At 34.1% G+C, this 16,675-nt stretch overlaps 1 protein-coding gene across 2 annotated transcripts in view; it reads right to left on the reverse strand.

The window, feature by feature from the left end:
• Nucleotides 1-9,451: 9,451 nt before the first annotated feature.
• Nucleotides 9,452-16,675, reverse strand: part of KCNJ3 (potassium inwardly rectifying channel subfamily J member 3) — a 217,698-nt gene continuing 210,474 nt past the window's right edge. The window contains exon 3 of one of the 2 annotated variants that reach the window (XM_051986369.1): nt 9,452-10,972. In XM_051986369.1, coding sequence (XP_051842329.1) covers nt 10,386-10,972 — 587 coding nt within the window. In that variant the 3' untranslated portion in view covers nt 9,452-10,385. The remainder of the gene's footprint in view (nt 10,973-16,675) is intronic. The other variant, XM_051986371.1, reaches the window with a different exon arrangement.

A 16,675-nucleotide genomic window follows, 5' to 3' on the forward strand; every position in this document is an offset into this window, starting at 1 on the left:
CCAGAACCAGTTTTTTCCAAGATACTTTCAAAGGCCAATTGGCAAAGCAAGGAAAATTCTAATGTTTTTTAGCTATATGATTTTAGAGATTCTCAAATGACAAATAGGTGGTGGAACCCTGGACAATGTGCCAAAGAGAAGGAAGTTTGTTCTTCCCTACCTACCTTTTTCTGCTTAGGTGGTAGCTCAAATATCTCTTGTTCCTCTCACTATTATGGGACTCAGTCTGAAACTCAGATTTGAGTTAGGTTTTGGGAAATCAGGAATAAGTGAGTGTAAGCAAAACTTTATCCTAGGACCTGGAAAAATAAAGCTATCCAGTGATTAAAATTCTAATTTTAAAATTCTTCTCCTGCAATGAAAGTTTGCATTTTTTTCCAGCTTTGCCATTAAATGAATATCTGTTTCCAAAAGCAGGACCAAGTATTTTTTCATTAATTCAAAAAGCATTTACTATGTGTTGGGCAAGGACCTCATATTTTAATGGTAAAAACAACATGTATATAATTATGCCAATATTATACAAATGAAGGCAATATGCATTGTATGTATGCACATATACATGAATAAATGTAAACATATCATGTGGTAACCCTCTGCATATATATATGTATTGTACTTCTTATAAATTAAATACTAGCCATGTGTGTTGTCAAGGTGGATCAGAGCAACTAGAAATAGCCTCCTATATTAGATGAGATTTGAGATGAGCCTTGAAGGGAACCAAGAAAGGATAGAGGTAGATGTAAGCAGGGAAAACATTGGAAATAGCTAGTGCCAAGTATTTAGTTCACTCTTCTTAATGGCTTTGTGACAATGCATTCTTATTATCAAAGTATAATCTCATACTGAAGAGTTACTTCTTCATTATTGTTGGTCATTACTTTGTACCATTCAGTTCCATCTCTTAGGGACCTGATACACCTGGTGTTCATGGGATTTTCTTGGCAAAGATATTGAAGTAGTTTGCTGTTTCTTGCTCCATTGGTTAATCAACTTAACTTAAACAGAGGTTAATTGACTTGCCCAGGGTCACACAGCTAGTAAATGTTTGAGGATGGATCTGAACTCAGACCTCCCTAACTCTAGGGTTAGTCCTCTATCCATCAAGTCACCTAACTGTCCTCTTCTTAACTTCATGAAAATTTGGTACACAAGTATAGATGAAGAAAATTACTGTTGTGAGCACTAAAAAAGTCTGTATTCTTCTGAAATTAAAGATTGGACCATATTTTACTTTGATATTTGTTCAATATTATTTCTAAGAATTTTAAAGAAATGTTAATTCAATAAATATTTATTAAATGCCTCTTCTGTTCAGAATGAAGGGGTAGTATGGTGTAATGGAAAATTCCTATGATCCAGAAAGAAATTAGTCTTAAGTCTTGCTTTTAAAATCTTCTGGGACAAGCTTTCAGTTCCTTAGGTATCTCTCTCATTTTCTATAAGTTACCAATCAATTGTGGATCTGATTTAGTAAAATGAATTATCCCAATCCAAAAAATCACAGATCTGATAAAATATATATATATATATATACTAAAAGGTTCAGGAAGACAACTGGAATGCAAGATTTATTTTGTTTATATTTATAGTTCATTTGATTTTCCTTGTTACCTTTCCCCCTTCCATCTTCCCATAAAGCCATTTCTTAGTACAAATCGTTTCATTTTCATTGAAAGAGGCAAACGGGAATTTGCATGAGACTGAACCTACCATGTTTAATGCAATGGTACAATAGGTAAAATCTTTGGTTTAGTGATTCAACTTGTGCCTAAATGATATTTTTTGATTTATCACTTCTATTCTCACAGCCATTGAAACTCAAATTTAATCTAACTTATCATTGAGTCCTCCAAACCATTTTAAATTTTCATAAGTGTTCAAAAATCAATTTTTTGGATAATAACTAGGAATTTATTTTCAGAATGAAATTTTTCTTCTCCCTTATTATTAGGAAAGTAGAACTGATTTTTACTTTCTAGTATTGGCATGCTTCAGGAAAGTTTTAGACTAGTCTATTGAAAGCAAATCCCAGTACTCTCATTTTGGGAGTATTTTCTTTTCTTTTTAAGAGAAGAGCTGAAGAAATATACATTGTGGCTTATACTCACAAAATAGTGAGCCTTAAATATTAATTTATATTTGTTTTGTCTTTAACTAAAGTTCTTCTAGTCTCAACAAATCATACAGATAAATCTTAACTCTTAGATTTTATGAACAGAATAGAAGGTACTGCCCAGATGGAAAAACTTTGTCAACAGGCCCAGGTGCCAACTACGCATTGGTCATCTGAGGACTACTCGTGCAAATCAAGTATGGAGATTATCACAGAAAGGAGACCTCAAATTTGTATTTAGGCATAGCATTTCATAAAGAGAATTTTCCAAGGTGTAGAGAAGTTGCAATGTGGTACTTATATTTTTCCAAACCAGTCTCTCAGAGGAAATAACCCTGATTATTAAATGATGAATCTTAAGGTCTCATGTTTGAACTAACTTGTTTCTAGTAATTCACTCCAGTAGTGCTCCTAACTAACTCTTTATCCTAAAGTCTTTTTCTCCCTTTTCTTGCTGAAATTCTATGTAATAAAAATAATACTAGCTCAGTAGGTGCCAAAAGAAAATGGACGTGAACACCTAAAATGTGTTTGTTATGCACAACTTACGTGACAGGTAGTGAGGGATAAATGAAAGAAAATTACATTGTGAACAGGAAACTTAGGTTCAATTCACTATAAGAACAGAGAGAAGTTGATAATATCTTTGAGCCTCAGTTGCCTTGTCTATAAAATGTGGATAACATTTGCATTATTCATCTCACACAATTACTATAAGGAAAACTCTTTGCAAACTTTAAAGCACTAGAGAGCCATGAGGTGTGAGTTAGTTTCTAAAGGAAAAAACTAAATCAGCCATGAAAATAAGCATTGGGCCATATGCCCAGAATTGAAGAGAATTTAGGATGGCTCTGATTATATATTCTGTCATTTTAATTTTTGTTTTTTATGGATATTTGAAAGGGAAATGCTTAGATTGATGCAGAAAATGGTTTTGAGACCTCTATTTTGCTAATAATAAAAGGGGGGGAGAAGAGGAATGGAAATTAGGTGGAAAGGCAAATATTATAGTAATGACTAGCATTTACATACATTTTAAACTATTTTACATATAAATATATACACATCCCCATCTATTTAATATTTATATCAATTTATCAATCTATTCATCTAATTTGTACCAATTGTACAAGCAAATTTGATTTGGGGGACAAGGAAAGAACAGATTGATATTGCTTGTTTAAAATTATTTCTAATCTAATGTTTCTAATTTGCCCTCAGGTATATAAATATCATGTTAAATAAACATTCTTTAAAATACTTAGTGCAGAGTGCCTGAAAACAACATTAAAAAAAATCTCCATTTGGGAAGGCTATACCTTCCTCAAATTTGTCAGCTACAATTTTGCTTCACTCCAAAATCACTTTAAGACTGGGCCACCATACTGAATAGAGAGAAGTCTGTTTAATTCGCAGCTCGTTTTTTTTTTTTTTTGTTTGTTTGTTTGTTTGTTTGGTTTGATTTGTTTTGTTTTTTAAATTCCCTGAGGCTGAAGAAACAAGGTGGAATGGGACAGAAAACATCAAGGACAGTATTAATTCATGTTGATCTTTTCATCCTTTTACCCATCTACCTTCTTGTCTATATACAACTTTCTCCCTTCGTTTCTTTTCTGCTTTCTCAATCTGATACAGATCCTGGTTGTAGCCATTCTCCATTTAAAGTACTCTCTTCATTAAACTTCCACAAAGATTACAAGAGTGTATGTGAAACTACTAGGAAATGGATAGATGATTCTAAAAGCATGCTTTAAATGCTTTTTACATCTTCATGCATAGAAATCATCTCATTTATTTTCTGGTTTGAATGATTAATAAAAGATTCCTAAATAATCAGGGTCAGATGCCATACAACAGTCTTTTGATTAACTATGTTATGGTGCTAGATATATCGAATTAATGCATTATAGTGTTGTTCTGTTTATGAATGGAAAATCAAGAAAACACCTTTTTGAAATGGGTTACAATACAGGTGAATAAATGTCCAACGTTTCAAGATGGCATTTGGGATTTATTTGGCCAAGATATTGGAGTGGTTTGTCACATCCTTCAGCTAATTTTACAGATGAGAAATCTGAGGCAAACAGGGTTTAAGTGAGTTGCCTAAGGTCACACAGCTAATAAGTGGCTGTAATCACGTTTGAACACAGGAAGATGCATTTTCCAGATTCCAGGCTCAGCATTTTATTCACCATGCCACCTGACTAGCATTTATAGTTATACAGCACATGAAGGTTTGCTAAAAGCTTTTCAAAGATTACCTCATTTTAGCCTCACAACCATCTTGGATTTATTTGGTGATTTCATTATCCCCATTTTACAGATGATGAACTTGAGGTAATCAAGGGTTAAGTGACCTGCCCAGGATCATATTTCTTGAAAATGTCAGAGCATGATTTAAACTCAGATCTTCTTGTTTTCAGTTCTAGTGCTCTATCTATTGCATCACCTGTCTACTTCACAAAAATGCTACAGGATTCAATCTGTCTTCTAAATTCCCTTTACTTCTTCTGTACTATAATACTGAAGCAAAATGTTTGGGGGGAATTGTGTTAAACTTGCAGTCATTTCCACAAAGTACATTAGATTTTTTTCCCCTTTAATATCTTTTTTATATAAAGAAAGACTCTATTGGCAACCAAACAGGAGAGATGAAATATTTAAAGATTGTTCTCAAAAATCTAAGGACCCTGGAATACCAAGATAAGGTTTCAGTATCACTTGATCCTTCAGATCATTTCTATTTTCAGGACACTATAAAATTGTAGGATTCTTCTAAAATGGTCTATCATTCAACAATAATAGATACAATAATAATAACATATCTTAGTCACATTTTAAAAAATTACTTCACCTTCTAGAAAGATTAATTTTAATGAAATTTTAACTTCTTTTGACTTCTCTGTATATCTGTGTGTATGTAGGGGTCCATGAACTTGGATAGTGGAAAATAATACATCTTTATTTTCACTAACTTTTGATTTCATTTGCATTTGGTTTTATTTGTATTTGGTTTCATTTCATTTTATTCATTTGAAAAGTTATTCAGACCAGATGCATGAGCTTCACCAGATTTCCAGAACAATGCATGATGGGGGGTGGGGGTGGGGGAGGAAAGGTTAAGAACCTTTTGTATATAAATCCAATTCCTTAAAGTTATTCATTTCTTCTCTCCTTTAGGTTTAATAAACCTATGCACTTTTACCTTTTTTTTTTTTTTTCTCGCATTGATCTTTCTATTGGATTATTGAATAAAATACAGTTAGGCTACTAGGCTATAACAATATTTTATATTTTTCTAATACTGTAAGTAACAAAGGCAAGGGGGAAAAAGCTCCCAATTTACTTACAGGAAGCAACTTTGATTATATCATTATATCTCAGGGGGATTAAGCCTTACCACAATTAAACTTACCCCAGAGAATCTCAAAATAATCAGCTGATGGAAAGTCCAAAAATGACAAGCACACTGTAAAAAATAAACCCAACAATGTTTTGAAAGTTTAATAAAGCTTTGATAAAACTGAGCTTGCAGTATTGAGTACAAGAGTTTATATTCTGTATTACCCAAATTAACTTGTACATTTATGTAATTAGAGATTGCATGCCAGAAAATGCAATTGTTTTGATTCTAATTTAAATATGTACACTTTACAGTATAATTCAAGCATAGATTCCACAGTAGAGAACACAGACCTGCTGTGCAGTTAATCTGAACCGCCTTTATATTGTTTAGCCCTAAGGCTGGGCAAAACTATAAGAGATGAGACAGTAGTAGTCTTACAAACATATCATAAACCAGCTTTTGGACACTTTCTATGTTATTCCTTGGTAGTAAGCATGCATTAAGTGGCCCTTATGTGCTCTAAAAGAGTAAATTTGCCTAAGTGCCTATCTTACTATCAGGAAGTGAGTGGCTTATGTACTGGGACAATGAAGTACATTGTATTAGTTAACTAGCAACCTTCCATAAGTTAAAAGTTCAAAAAGAATCATGTTCTATTTGCTATTTTCAGTACACTCATCAAAGAATGTGTTTTCATGTCATACCAGATGGCTAAGATATGAATTCACATATGATTTTTTAAAGTTGAAGACACAAATTATCAAAATTATTTTATTTCATTTATTTATTTACAGTGTTTGGATGAATCAGGTTGGAACATGTTCATCTTGAAGGGTTCTGCAACATAGAATTCTATGAAAAGGGAATATTATGTAGTAGCTAACTTAAGTAAGATTACTCAATTCATTGAACATTTTTTAGTGTTGCAGGGTATTATTCCAGTGTCCATTACAATACTGATCACAACATCAATGGGCCAAAGATCATCTTGATGCTCTTTTAATTTTGTTACAGACTCTTTCCTAAGGCTTAAGTCTCACAAAATCTGCCATGTGACAATGCCCAGAAATTTATATTTTATTCAGTCCATAAAAACATATAAGGCCGTTGTGCTAAGGAAGGGCACCATACACAGAGTAAACAAAAATTCCAAAAAATCACTTTGACAAGAGCCTCCAGGTTGAACAATTTGGTAATAAGATGATTTGATTGGACTAGAGGTCAGAGAATGCCAATAATTGGTGAAGTGAGAGAAAAGGACATCATTTCTCTGTTAACTATACTCGGTATAACTGTGAACACAGTTCTGTTTCATATTAATGAATTCATTGAGAATGACAAAACTACCCTGAGTGTCTCTCACCCCCAATCCTAGAAAGCAAAGTGTTATATCACAAAAAGAAACAACAGGGACAAACAAGATTCACTCAGACAAACCCATTTGAAATAGAAAGATCTTAGAAATAAGTCAAATTTAAAAATGTACTTCAGAGAGTACCTTTCTGGAAATGACATCCATTGTTCATATAAGGCAACTTTCACTAATAAACTATAATCCCTTCACCCAACATAACACATAATCTATTCATTTTCTGGAAAAAAAAGGGGGGGGTTTAAATGGTGGGACTGAAATGGGCTTTATACACAATGTTGAGTAATTACTAAAGCATGCCTTTCCTCTGATTTTACCTTCCATTTATACTGTACATTTTATATCCACATTTTTCCCATTAGAATCTGAATTCCTGAGACCAAAGGATAAATTTTTGCCCTTTTTTGTGTAATCAATCTTACCTCATCCCTGATTCATACTAAGTACTTAACAAATTGCTGTTGACTACTTTTTGATCACCTGACTCCAGCAGGATTCATTAAATCCTATTGCATCCTTATTCTTAGATAAATAAATCACATTTTGGATAGGGAAATACTTGAATAAGAGGTGATGCCATTAGGAGACAGAGAAGTAGTAATGGTTCATTCAGAGCAAAATTTGTCCTGATTTTTTAGTCTTAATGTTACGAGTTTCACCATATTCAGTTACTTGTCTCTGTGTGTGTGTTTGTGTGTGTGAGAGAGAGAGAAAGAGAAAGAGAAAAAGAGAGAGAGAGAGAGAGAGAGAGAGAAAGAGAGAGAGACAGAGAGAGACAGAAAGAGAGAAAAAGAGAGCCAGAGAGACAAAAAGAGAGAGAGAGCGCGAGAGAGAGAGAGAGAGAGAGAGAGAGAGAGAGAGAAGACAGAGCCAGAGAGCCAGAGAGAGAGAGTCAGAAACAGAGAAACAAAAAGATAAAGACATAGAAACAAAAAGACAGACAGAAAGCAGGGGTGGAGGGGTAAAGGGTGGTCAGGAAGGGGGGCGAGAGGAAATTCTTCCAGTGATACCTGAGAAGCAAAGCCTCTTCAATCTTCCAATATGAATATGTAATGTTTAAAGACTTGCCTGGAGCCTACAGGGATCAACAAGTGACTTATCACACAGCTAGGCCTCTTTACTCAGCCAGTGATTTTCAAACTATTTGGTCTGAGGACCAAAAATATAGTCTTAAAAATTATTGAGGAATCTCTCCCCTCAAAGACAGTTTTGTTTACGTGGGTTCTAGTTCTGGATATTTACCATATTAGGAATTAAAAGTAAATCAGTTTTATTATGAAAAGTTTTGAACTGTAGGATCTCCTGAACCATTGAGCTAAGATATACTGTTTTTCTACAATATCATTTACTCTACTATATACATTCAAAATAACTACTCTAGTGCTGGAGAAAACATGAATCAATGCCACAGAATTACCAAGCAATAATACATGGCCTAATGTTAAAGAACAGGACCAAAGGTTAGGATGACTTTAATTTGAATCTAATGTGTGACCCTTGGCAAGCTACTTAATCACATCTTTTGTGAATGAGGGGGTTGGATCTGATAATGTTTTCTATGATTCCTCCCAGCCCTAAATCTATGATCCTTAGGAAGTTACTAAGTCAAAGTACACACTCCTCCTATAATAAGGAAAATTAGAAGATAGAGCATTGCTTTTTCTGCCCTTTCCATCACAGATTGCTCTTTATAAAAAGGGCCATAAAAACTATGGTTACCTCTTCAAATGGCCAATTTACTCATGCATTCCATATTACTGTCTCAGGTATTCCATTGATTAGTAACTGCAACTTCATGCTAACTATTCAAATGTTTCAGAAGTGGGGGTTAGGAAAATACTATTGGTCAAATCACAGTTCCTGTGTCAATTCTTATTATTTCATAATCCTGACAATAATTAGTACTTGCCCCTTCCTCCTTCTCAAATGAACATGTATATATTTGTTTAAATATTTACATTCTCCATTATAGTATGTAAGCTCTTGAAGAGCAGAGAATGTTTGTTTTATCTGTATCCATGGTACCAGACATAGTGCGCTGCATATGCTGGGTGCTTTAAGGAAATACATGCGAGACTAGACTAGTTTAGTGCAGGAAGCCTAGTGAATCCAAAAGTTTGCTAATATTTTGTTCTGAATGTTCTGTTACATTAGATTTTCATTTTTTATGTCCTATAAATTTCTTTTATGCAAAAAAGTTCCCTTCCCTTCCAAATCAATAGTATCAAATGAATTGAAAAAAATTGCTAAAGTATGGAAAGAAATGAGGACAATAAACAATAAAACTAGTTAGCAGAGGAAAAGAATACAATTTGAAATCAAATTAGACCTATATATCTCTTATAGTTAGTTCATTATTAAATGGTCATCTTGCTTACAGATAATTTCTTGGTTTAAAAGTGAGAAAAATTTCATACAACAATGTTTATATGGTGTTCAATTGATTCACAGTGCAATAGAAAGTATTCATCACTTAACTTGTAATCATAGTCTAATATATTCAAAGTAACTTGACTCCTAATCGTTAACATAACGATTCAGCATTTGTTCATGTGCTGGGTCCTGTAAGAAGCTGTTTGACAATGTAAGTTTCTTGATATTTTAGAAAACATAATTATTTAAAACTTTTCATTATTTAAAAAATCAAATTTAACTTTTCCAGAAAAGGGACCAAATCCTGCAGACAGCTCAAATCAAGCAACACTTCTTCATTTTTAGCATTTCACAGCATTTGTAAAAACAAACAAAAAACATAAAAGACACTTTATATAGTGATACCACTGCATATTTGTGCCTTGCAATTAAAAACTTGATTCTATAAGGGTTATCATTTGCACAGCCCTAAAATAGTACAAACTTTATGAATGACTCTTATAAAGGATAAATGAAAGCCTCCCATGATCCTAAATGACAGATAAACTTAAACAAACATTGAATCAAAATTTAAGATTACAAATAATTTAAGGCTCAAGGAACTGTTTAGTAATTGTGTAATGCCAATAACCTTAGCATTCTAAGAAAGTAAACATGCAGCAGGACTATTATATTGAACAGAACGATACAATCTCTATTGGAATTATATATGTACATGTATATATGTGTTCATGGGTACACATACATATATGTAAATATGTTAACTTAAAATTGTACTGTGCCCTGAAAGCTATCCACTCATTTTTGCCTACTATACACTTTAGAAATATAGGGGAGGGTAACACCTCCTTAAATATTTTTCAGAATGTACAATATAAATATAGTAAGAATCATGCCATAAAACTAAATGTGAAATTTGCACATTATTGCATGCTTGATGTGATACTACATGCCCATTAAGAATATCGGATTCTTTTTTATTTTTCCCCATTACAATTTCCATTTTCAACATAGTCAGCATTACCTGGGAGGAACAATATTGCCATGAATACATGGAAAATACAGGGAAATGCCATCTTTTTCACAATCTGTCCTATGGAGAAGCTTACTTTGTCAGACAAAATTTGGACTATTACTAACTTCAACTTTAAATAATGCCTAAAAGTCTGCTCTTGTTATGTGAATCGATCAGAGTTCATTTTTCTTAATTTCGCTGGAAGGTTTCCTTCCATTCTGGCTGCACCTCCTGACATCTTTTGAAGCTTTGGTGGCAAATCAGCCACTGATTGGCTTATGGGATCAGACAACATCTTTGTGGTTTTAGATACCAGTTTTTCTTCTGAATTGCCAGGAACTGAGCTTATTCGTTGAAGTTTCATGGGTAAATCTCCCAGACTGTAGGCCTTTTCTGAAGTTGTGGAACTCATTCTTAGGAGTTTTTTGGGAAAGTCTTCCCTTCCAGTAATTTTCTGCAACTTTGATGGGAGTTTGGTACTAATGTCATCTATTCCATCTAAACATTCCACAGAATTATTCCTTTCTTTAGTGTTAGTTATGGCTGGTGCTATTAAAGGGGAGGACATGAGAAGCATTTCCTCCTGTTCTTTCACACTGTAAGGTGGAGTAGGGACTTCAAAGGTTGCATGGAATTGGGAATAATCAACTTTAAAGAATCCTTCCTCTAAGGAAATAACAGGGAAAAAGCGGTGACCCCAAAGAACTTCATCTTCTGTGTATGAAGTCCGAGCTTGACAGGTCATCCCTATAAGCAGAAAAAAAAAAAAAAAAAAAACTTGATAAATAATAGGCAATTCAAAGCACATGTAAAACCAACACAAATCAATAATTCCAATTTACATTATTATTATTATTATTGGAATTGCTTTGGATCACTGAGCCACTGAGAAGAACCAAGCCTTTCATAGTTGATCATCCCACATTCATGCTGTCATTGTGTACAATGTATTATTTCTGCTTGTTTCACTCAGAAATAGCTCATGTAAATATTCCTAGACCTTTCTAAAATCAGCTTGTTCATCATTTTTTATAAAACAATAATATGCCAGTATCTTCTTTATCGCAGCTTGTTCAGCTAGCCATTCCCCAACTGATGGGCATCTACTCATTTTCCAATTGTTTGCTACTACAAAAAGAACTGCTACAAACATTTTTGCACACATGGGCTCTTTTTCCTCCTTTATGATTTTCTTTGGATATAGACCCACTCCTGGGTCAAAGGGTATCCATAGTTTTATATCCCTTTGGGCATAGTTCCAAATTGCTCTCCAGAATGGTTAGATCAGTTCACAACTCCACCAACAATGCATTAGTATCACAGGTTTCCCACATCCCCTCCAACATCTATCATTATCTTTTCCTGTCATCTTAACCAATCTGAGAGGTGTTTCCTCTCCCAGTTAATCCCTCATCTCAAATTCCTAAATAAAAGTGTTGAAAGAATGATGCAAAAATGTAGGGAAATTTGAATTACAATCTGTCCTATTTGATGGAAGGTGAGCTAGCAGCTACAGAGGGCCCTACACTGGCAATGGCCCCAATGGCATCCTGCAGGCCACCCCATAAGCAAGTTTAGAGCCATCACCCAAGTGCAGTACATCCTGCCAACCCTGACTTGGCAAGTGCAAATGGCCCCAGCCCTAGCAACAGCTGGCCCCAAGCTATCCTATCAGATGGTGGGGAGGGGAGAGAGAATATGAGGTCCCATGGCCAGCCTCCACTTTGCCTTTCCATCAGGAACTACCACGAATGGGAAGGTCCTAGCACCAGCCATACCAACCATTAGGCTACAACCAGGACCCTATGCTGCATCCCCACAAAAGTCCAGTCAATATCTCTATTACAGTCCCAGTCATGACAGGCTCTGCTCAGATACTACCTGGGAAAGTAGCCCTGGAAGCACCTAGTATGGCAGTGCAAGGTACAAGAGTGAGGGGAAGGGACTAGCTTCTACCCCTGGTGAGCCCACGCTTCTCTGTTATGTTTGCAGAAATTTATTAGCTATATGATCTTAGGTAAGTTATATTACATTATGGACGCTGTTCACAGTTTATATGGCCTTTGAAGAATAAGTGTTTAATGAAAGGCTTAAGACAGAGCAGAATAATAGAAGGAAAAGTAATTGAAGGAATTAGAGAGGGCAATGACAAAACTATCATTTTTTACAAATCATATGGTGATATTCTATAGAATTCTATAAAATCAACTAAAAAATTACTTGAAATAATTAGCAACATTAGCAAGTTGCAGGATATTAAATAAACCCATATAAATCATCAGCGTTTCTTTATATTACCAAGAAAGCCCATCAATAAGTGTTAGAAAAAGAAATTCCATTTAGAATAACAGTAGAAAATTTAAAAAATATTTGGGAATCTATATTGTCAAGTCTATGTGATAAGAGAAATTTTATGAGTATAATTCAAGAAACATTTCACATAAATGAAGTCATATCTAAACACTTGGAAAAATACCAATTGCTCATGGGTAGGCTGAGCTAATATAATAAAAATGACAATTATATTTAAATTAATCAAATTACTAATGTCACACAAATGAAGTTAGCAAAAAATTATTTTGTAGAGCTACAAAAAATAATGCCCAATTTATTGAAGAATAAAAGGCCAAGAAGACTAAGGGAAGTAATGAAAAAAATACAAAGGAAATGACTCTAGATACCAAATCTAAATTAGATATCAAATCTAAACCTATATCACAAAGCAGCAATCATCAAAATGATTTAGTTTTGACTAAAATGGAAAATAATAGGGTAACATGTGAAACAGATTAGGTACACATGACACAATAGTGTCATATTGCCTATACATAATGGCTATAGTAATGTACTGCTTGATAAACCCAAAGAGTAACTTCTGGGATAATAACGCTATCTGATAAAAAATTGCTGCAAAAACTGAAAAAAAAAAAAAAAATATGGCAGAAACCAGGCACTGACCAACATCTCATCATATATCAAGAAAAGTTCAAAATGGGTACATGATTTAGATATAAAGTGATACCATAAGCAAATCAGTAGAGGAAAGAATAATTTATTTTTTGATCTAAGGATAAATGAATTTATGACCAAAAAAAGAGATAGAGAACATTGTGAAATGCAAAATAGATGACTTTGATTACATCACATTAAAAAAAATTTGCACAAAATAAGCTAATGCCACCAAGATCAGAAGGGAAGCAGAAAGATGAAAAATAATTTATATAGCCAATATTTCTGATAAAGGTTTCATTTCTAAAACATATAGAGAACTGAGTCAAACTGAGTCAAATTCTTAAGAACACAAGTCATTTCCCAATTTTGAAGTGGTCAAAGGACATGACAAGCACTTTTCATTTCATTTTCATTTCATTTCATAAAAAAAAAAAAATGTTCTAAATCAGTATTGAATAGAGAAATGCAAATTAAAAACAACTCTGTGGTATACCTCATTCCTATCAGATTGGCCATTATGACAGGACAGGTAAGTGTTAAATGTTGGAGAGGATGTGGAAAAACTGGAACACTAATGCACTGTTAGTGGATTTGCGAACTGACCCAACTACTTTGTAGAGTAATTTGGAACTATTTCCAAAGGGGTAGAAAACTGTACTTACACTGTAATCCAGCAAATACTACTAATATTTGGAAAGGATCCACATGTACAAAAACAATTCTAGTAGCTCTTTTTGTGGTTCCAAAGAATTTGAAATTAAAGGGACACCCATCAATTGGAGAATGGGTAAAGTAGCTGTGGATGTAGTATTTGAATGTAAAGGAAGATTATTGTTCCATAAGAAATGATGAATATATGAATTTCAGAAAAACCTGTAAAGAATTACATGAATTGAGGCTGAATGAAGACAGCAAAACCAAGAGAACACTGTGCATGGATGTTATGTGATGATAACCTTTTAAAATTTTTTATTAAAGTTTTTTAATTTTCTAAAGAAATGCATGGACAAAAATTTCAAGATTAACCCTTGCAAAACCTTGTGTTTCAAATTTCCCCCCTTTTCCTCCACCCCTGCCCTAGATAGCAAGTAATTCAATATATGTTAAGCATGGTAAAATATATGTTAAATCCAACATATGCATAAATATTCTTGCTGGACAAGAAAAATGAAATCAAAAAGAAAAAAAATGAGAAAAAGTAAAATGCAAGAAAACAACAACAAAAAGAGTGAAAATGCTATGTTGTGATCCACACTCAGTTCCCACAGTCCTCTCTCTTGAGTTTAGATTCATCATAAGATCATTGGAACTGGTCTGAATCATCTCACTGTTGAAAAGAGCCACATCCACCAGATTTGATCACTGCAGAATCTAGTTGTTGCCATGTACAATGATCTCTTGTCCTACTCACTTCATTTAGCATTAGTTCATGTAAGTCTCTCCAGTCCTCTCTGAAATTATCCTGCTGATCATTTCTTATAGAACAATAATATTCCATAACATTCATATGCCACAATTTACTCAGCCATTCTCCAACTGATGGGCATCCACTCAGTTTCCAGTTTCTTACTACTACAAAAAGGGCTGCCACAAACATTTTTTTGCATATGTGGGCCCCTTTCCCTCCTTTAAGTAGAAACACTGTTGGATCAAAGAATATGTACAGTTTGATAGTCCTGTAGGCATAGTTTCAAAATGCTCTCCAGAACAATTAGATCACAACTCTACTAACAATGTATCAATGTCCCAGTTTTCCCACATCCCCTCCAACATTCCGCATTATCTTCCCTGTCATCTTAGCCAATCTGAGAGGTATGCAGTGGTACCTCAGAATTGTCTTAAATTACATTTCTCTTATCAATAGTGATTTAGAGAACCTCTTCATATTACTAGAAATGGTTTTAATTCCTTCATCTAAAAATTGTCTATTCATGTGATGATCAGCTTTGATAGAATTAACTCTTCTCAGTAATGCACTGCAATGTCAGCAAAGACAATTCCAAAAGATTTATGATGGAAATGTCATCCACATCCTGAAGAATAATTATGGAGTTTGAATACAAATTGAAATATACTATTTTCATTTTCATTTTTTTCTTTTCACAACATGACTAATGTAGAAAATATATTTTAAATTATTTTACATGTCTAAAAAGAAACAAAATATGGATCTGATTAAATAGGAACTAATACTGAGAAAGGCAAACTGGGAACAAAGAAAAAAGGTTTTGTTTTTGCATACTTTCTGCTAACTTCTTAAAGAAAGTTTCTCAGCTGAGTTCTGTAAAGACATCATTATACTTCCACTTGACCTTTTATTGATAGGACGAATGAATCATATATAGAGAAGAAAGCAATCATTTCCTAAGATAATTTGGAGACTCTGGCTTAAGTATAGGAATATTTTTATTTTCCAAATTCATTACTTCCACTTTTATTCCTTTTTTGGCTCTCTATCACTACAATCACTGACACAGATGTTCAATCTGGGAGAGAAAATCAGTCCAAGACTCCAACAATTTCTGAACTTTTTCATAACCTTTGGTCTTAATGTTCTTCAATTGTTTGAATGGATGATATACCTGGGAAATAAGATCGGTTAGTGTTAGGGGCATAGGGCAATTCCTCTCTCTGAGATTTGTCAGATAGCCTGTATACCACGTCAGCTTTGGCAGGGTGGGGCCAGGAGATAAAAAGGGGCATGGCCTCTGAGGTGGGAGATTGTACTTTGAAGGAGTTATAGAAACTTTAAATAGGTTCCTTGAGATGATGAAGGGTGTCCTCTTGTTACATCTCCTCCTTGGGTGCAACACCACTCCACATGCCTCCCTTCAGTGTCTCCACCTAGGGCAGTGCTGAGTAGGGTGGGCACAGGTAATCTAGGAAGAGAGAAGCATAAATATCTCTAAGCAGAACTTGCTCTCTTACTTCCTGCTACCCCCAGAGAGGCTGACTGAATAAAGACAGATGGTTTGCCCTTCCTAATTGGCTCATCTGTGTTTATCCAGTAGGTGCTGAAGACTGGTATGTATGGCCCTGGAAGCCTAGAATAGTGTGCCCAGGCAGTCCAGCACATTTAGGGTCAATTCCACTAATATTCTTATTATTGATTTATAAGGTAAACTTTTGCTTACTACTATTCCCAAATACCATAGCTAGCAATTTCCAAAATCCTGTTGTTATAATTTTTTTCTTAATCATTTGTCTGAGTGAAAATAAAAACAAATAAAAAATTATTTTTTTATGTCTTCCCATCATCCTATTTTCTTTTGGACACTGCTCTCTTTTCTAAACTTCTTATTCCCCTATGCCAAGAGTGGATCCTCTTAAAAGTCATACCCTATTATCCCACATAGCTGCCCCAATCCCACTGTATTGGACAGGTTATGAATTTGAGTGACTGTATTCATTCATACTACCAATGACTGGTAGTAGTACCAGAACTGGAAATGGTAGTGGAAATGAATTTAATTTTGAACATACTGATTTTGAGATATC

This window comes from Antechinus flavipes, chromosome 3, assembly GCF_016432865.1.
Source record: "Antechinus flavipes isolate AdamAnt ecotype Samford, QLD, Australia chromosome 3, AdamAnt_v2, whole genome shotgun sequence".
Lineage (NCBI taxonomy): Eukaryota > Metazoa > Chordata > Mammalia > Dasyuromorphia > Dasyuridae > Antechinus > Antechinus flavipes.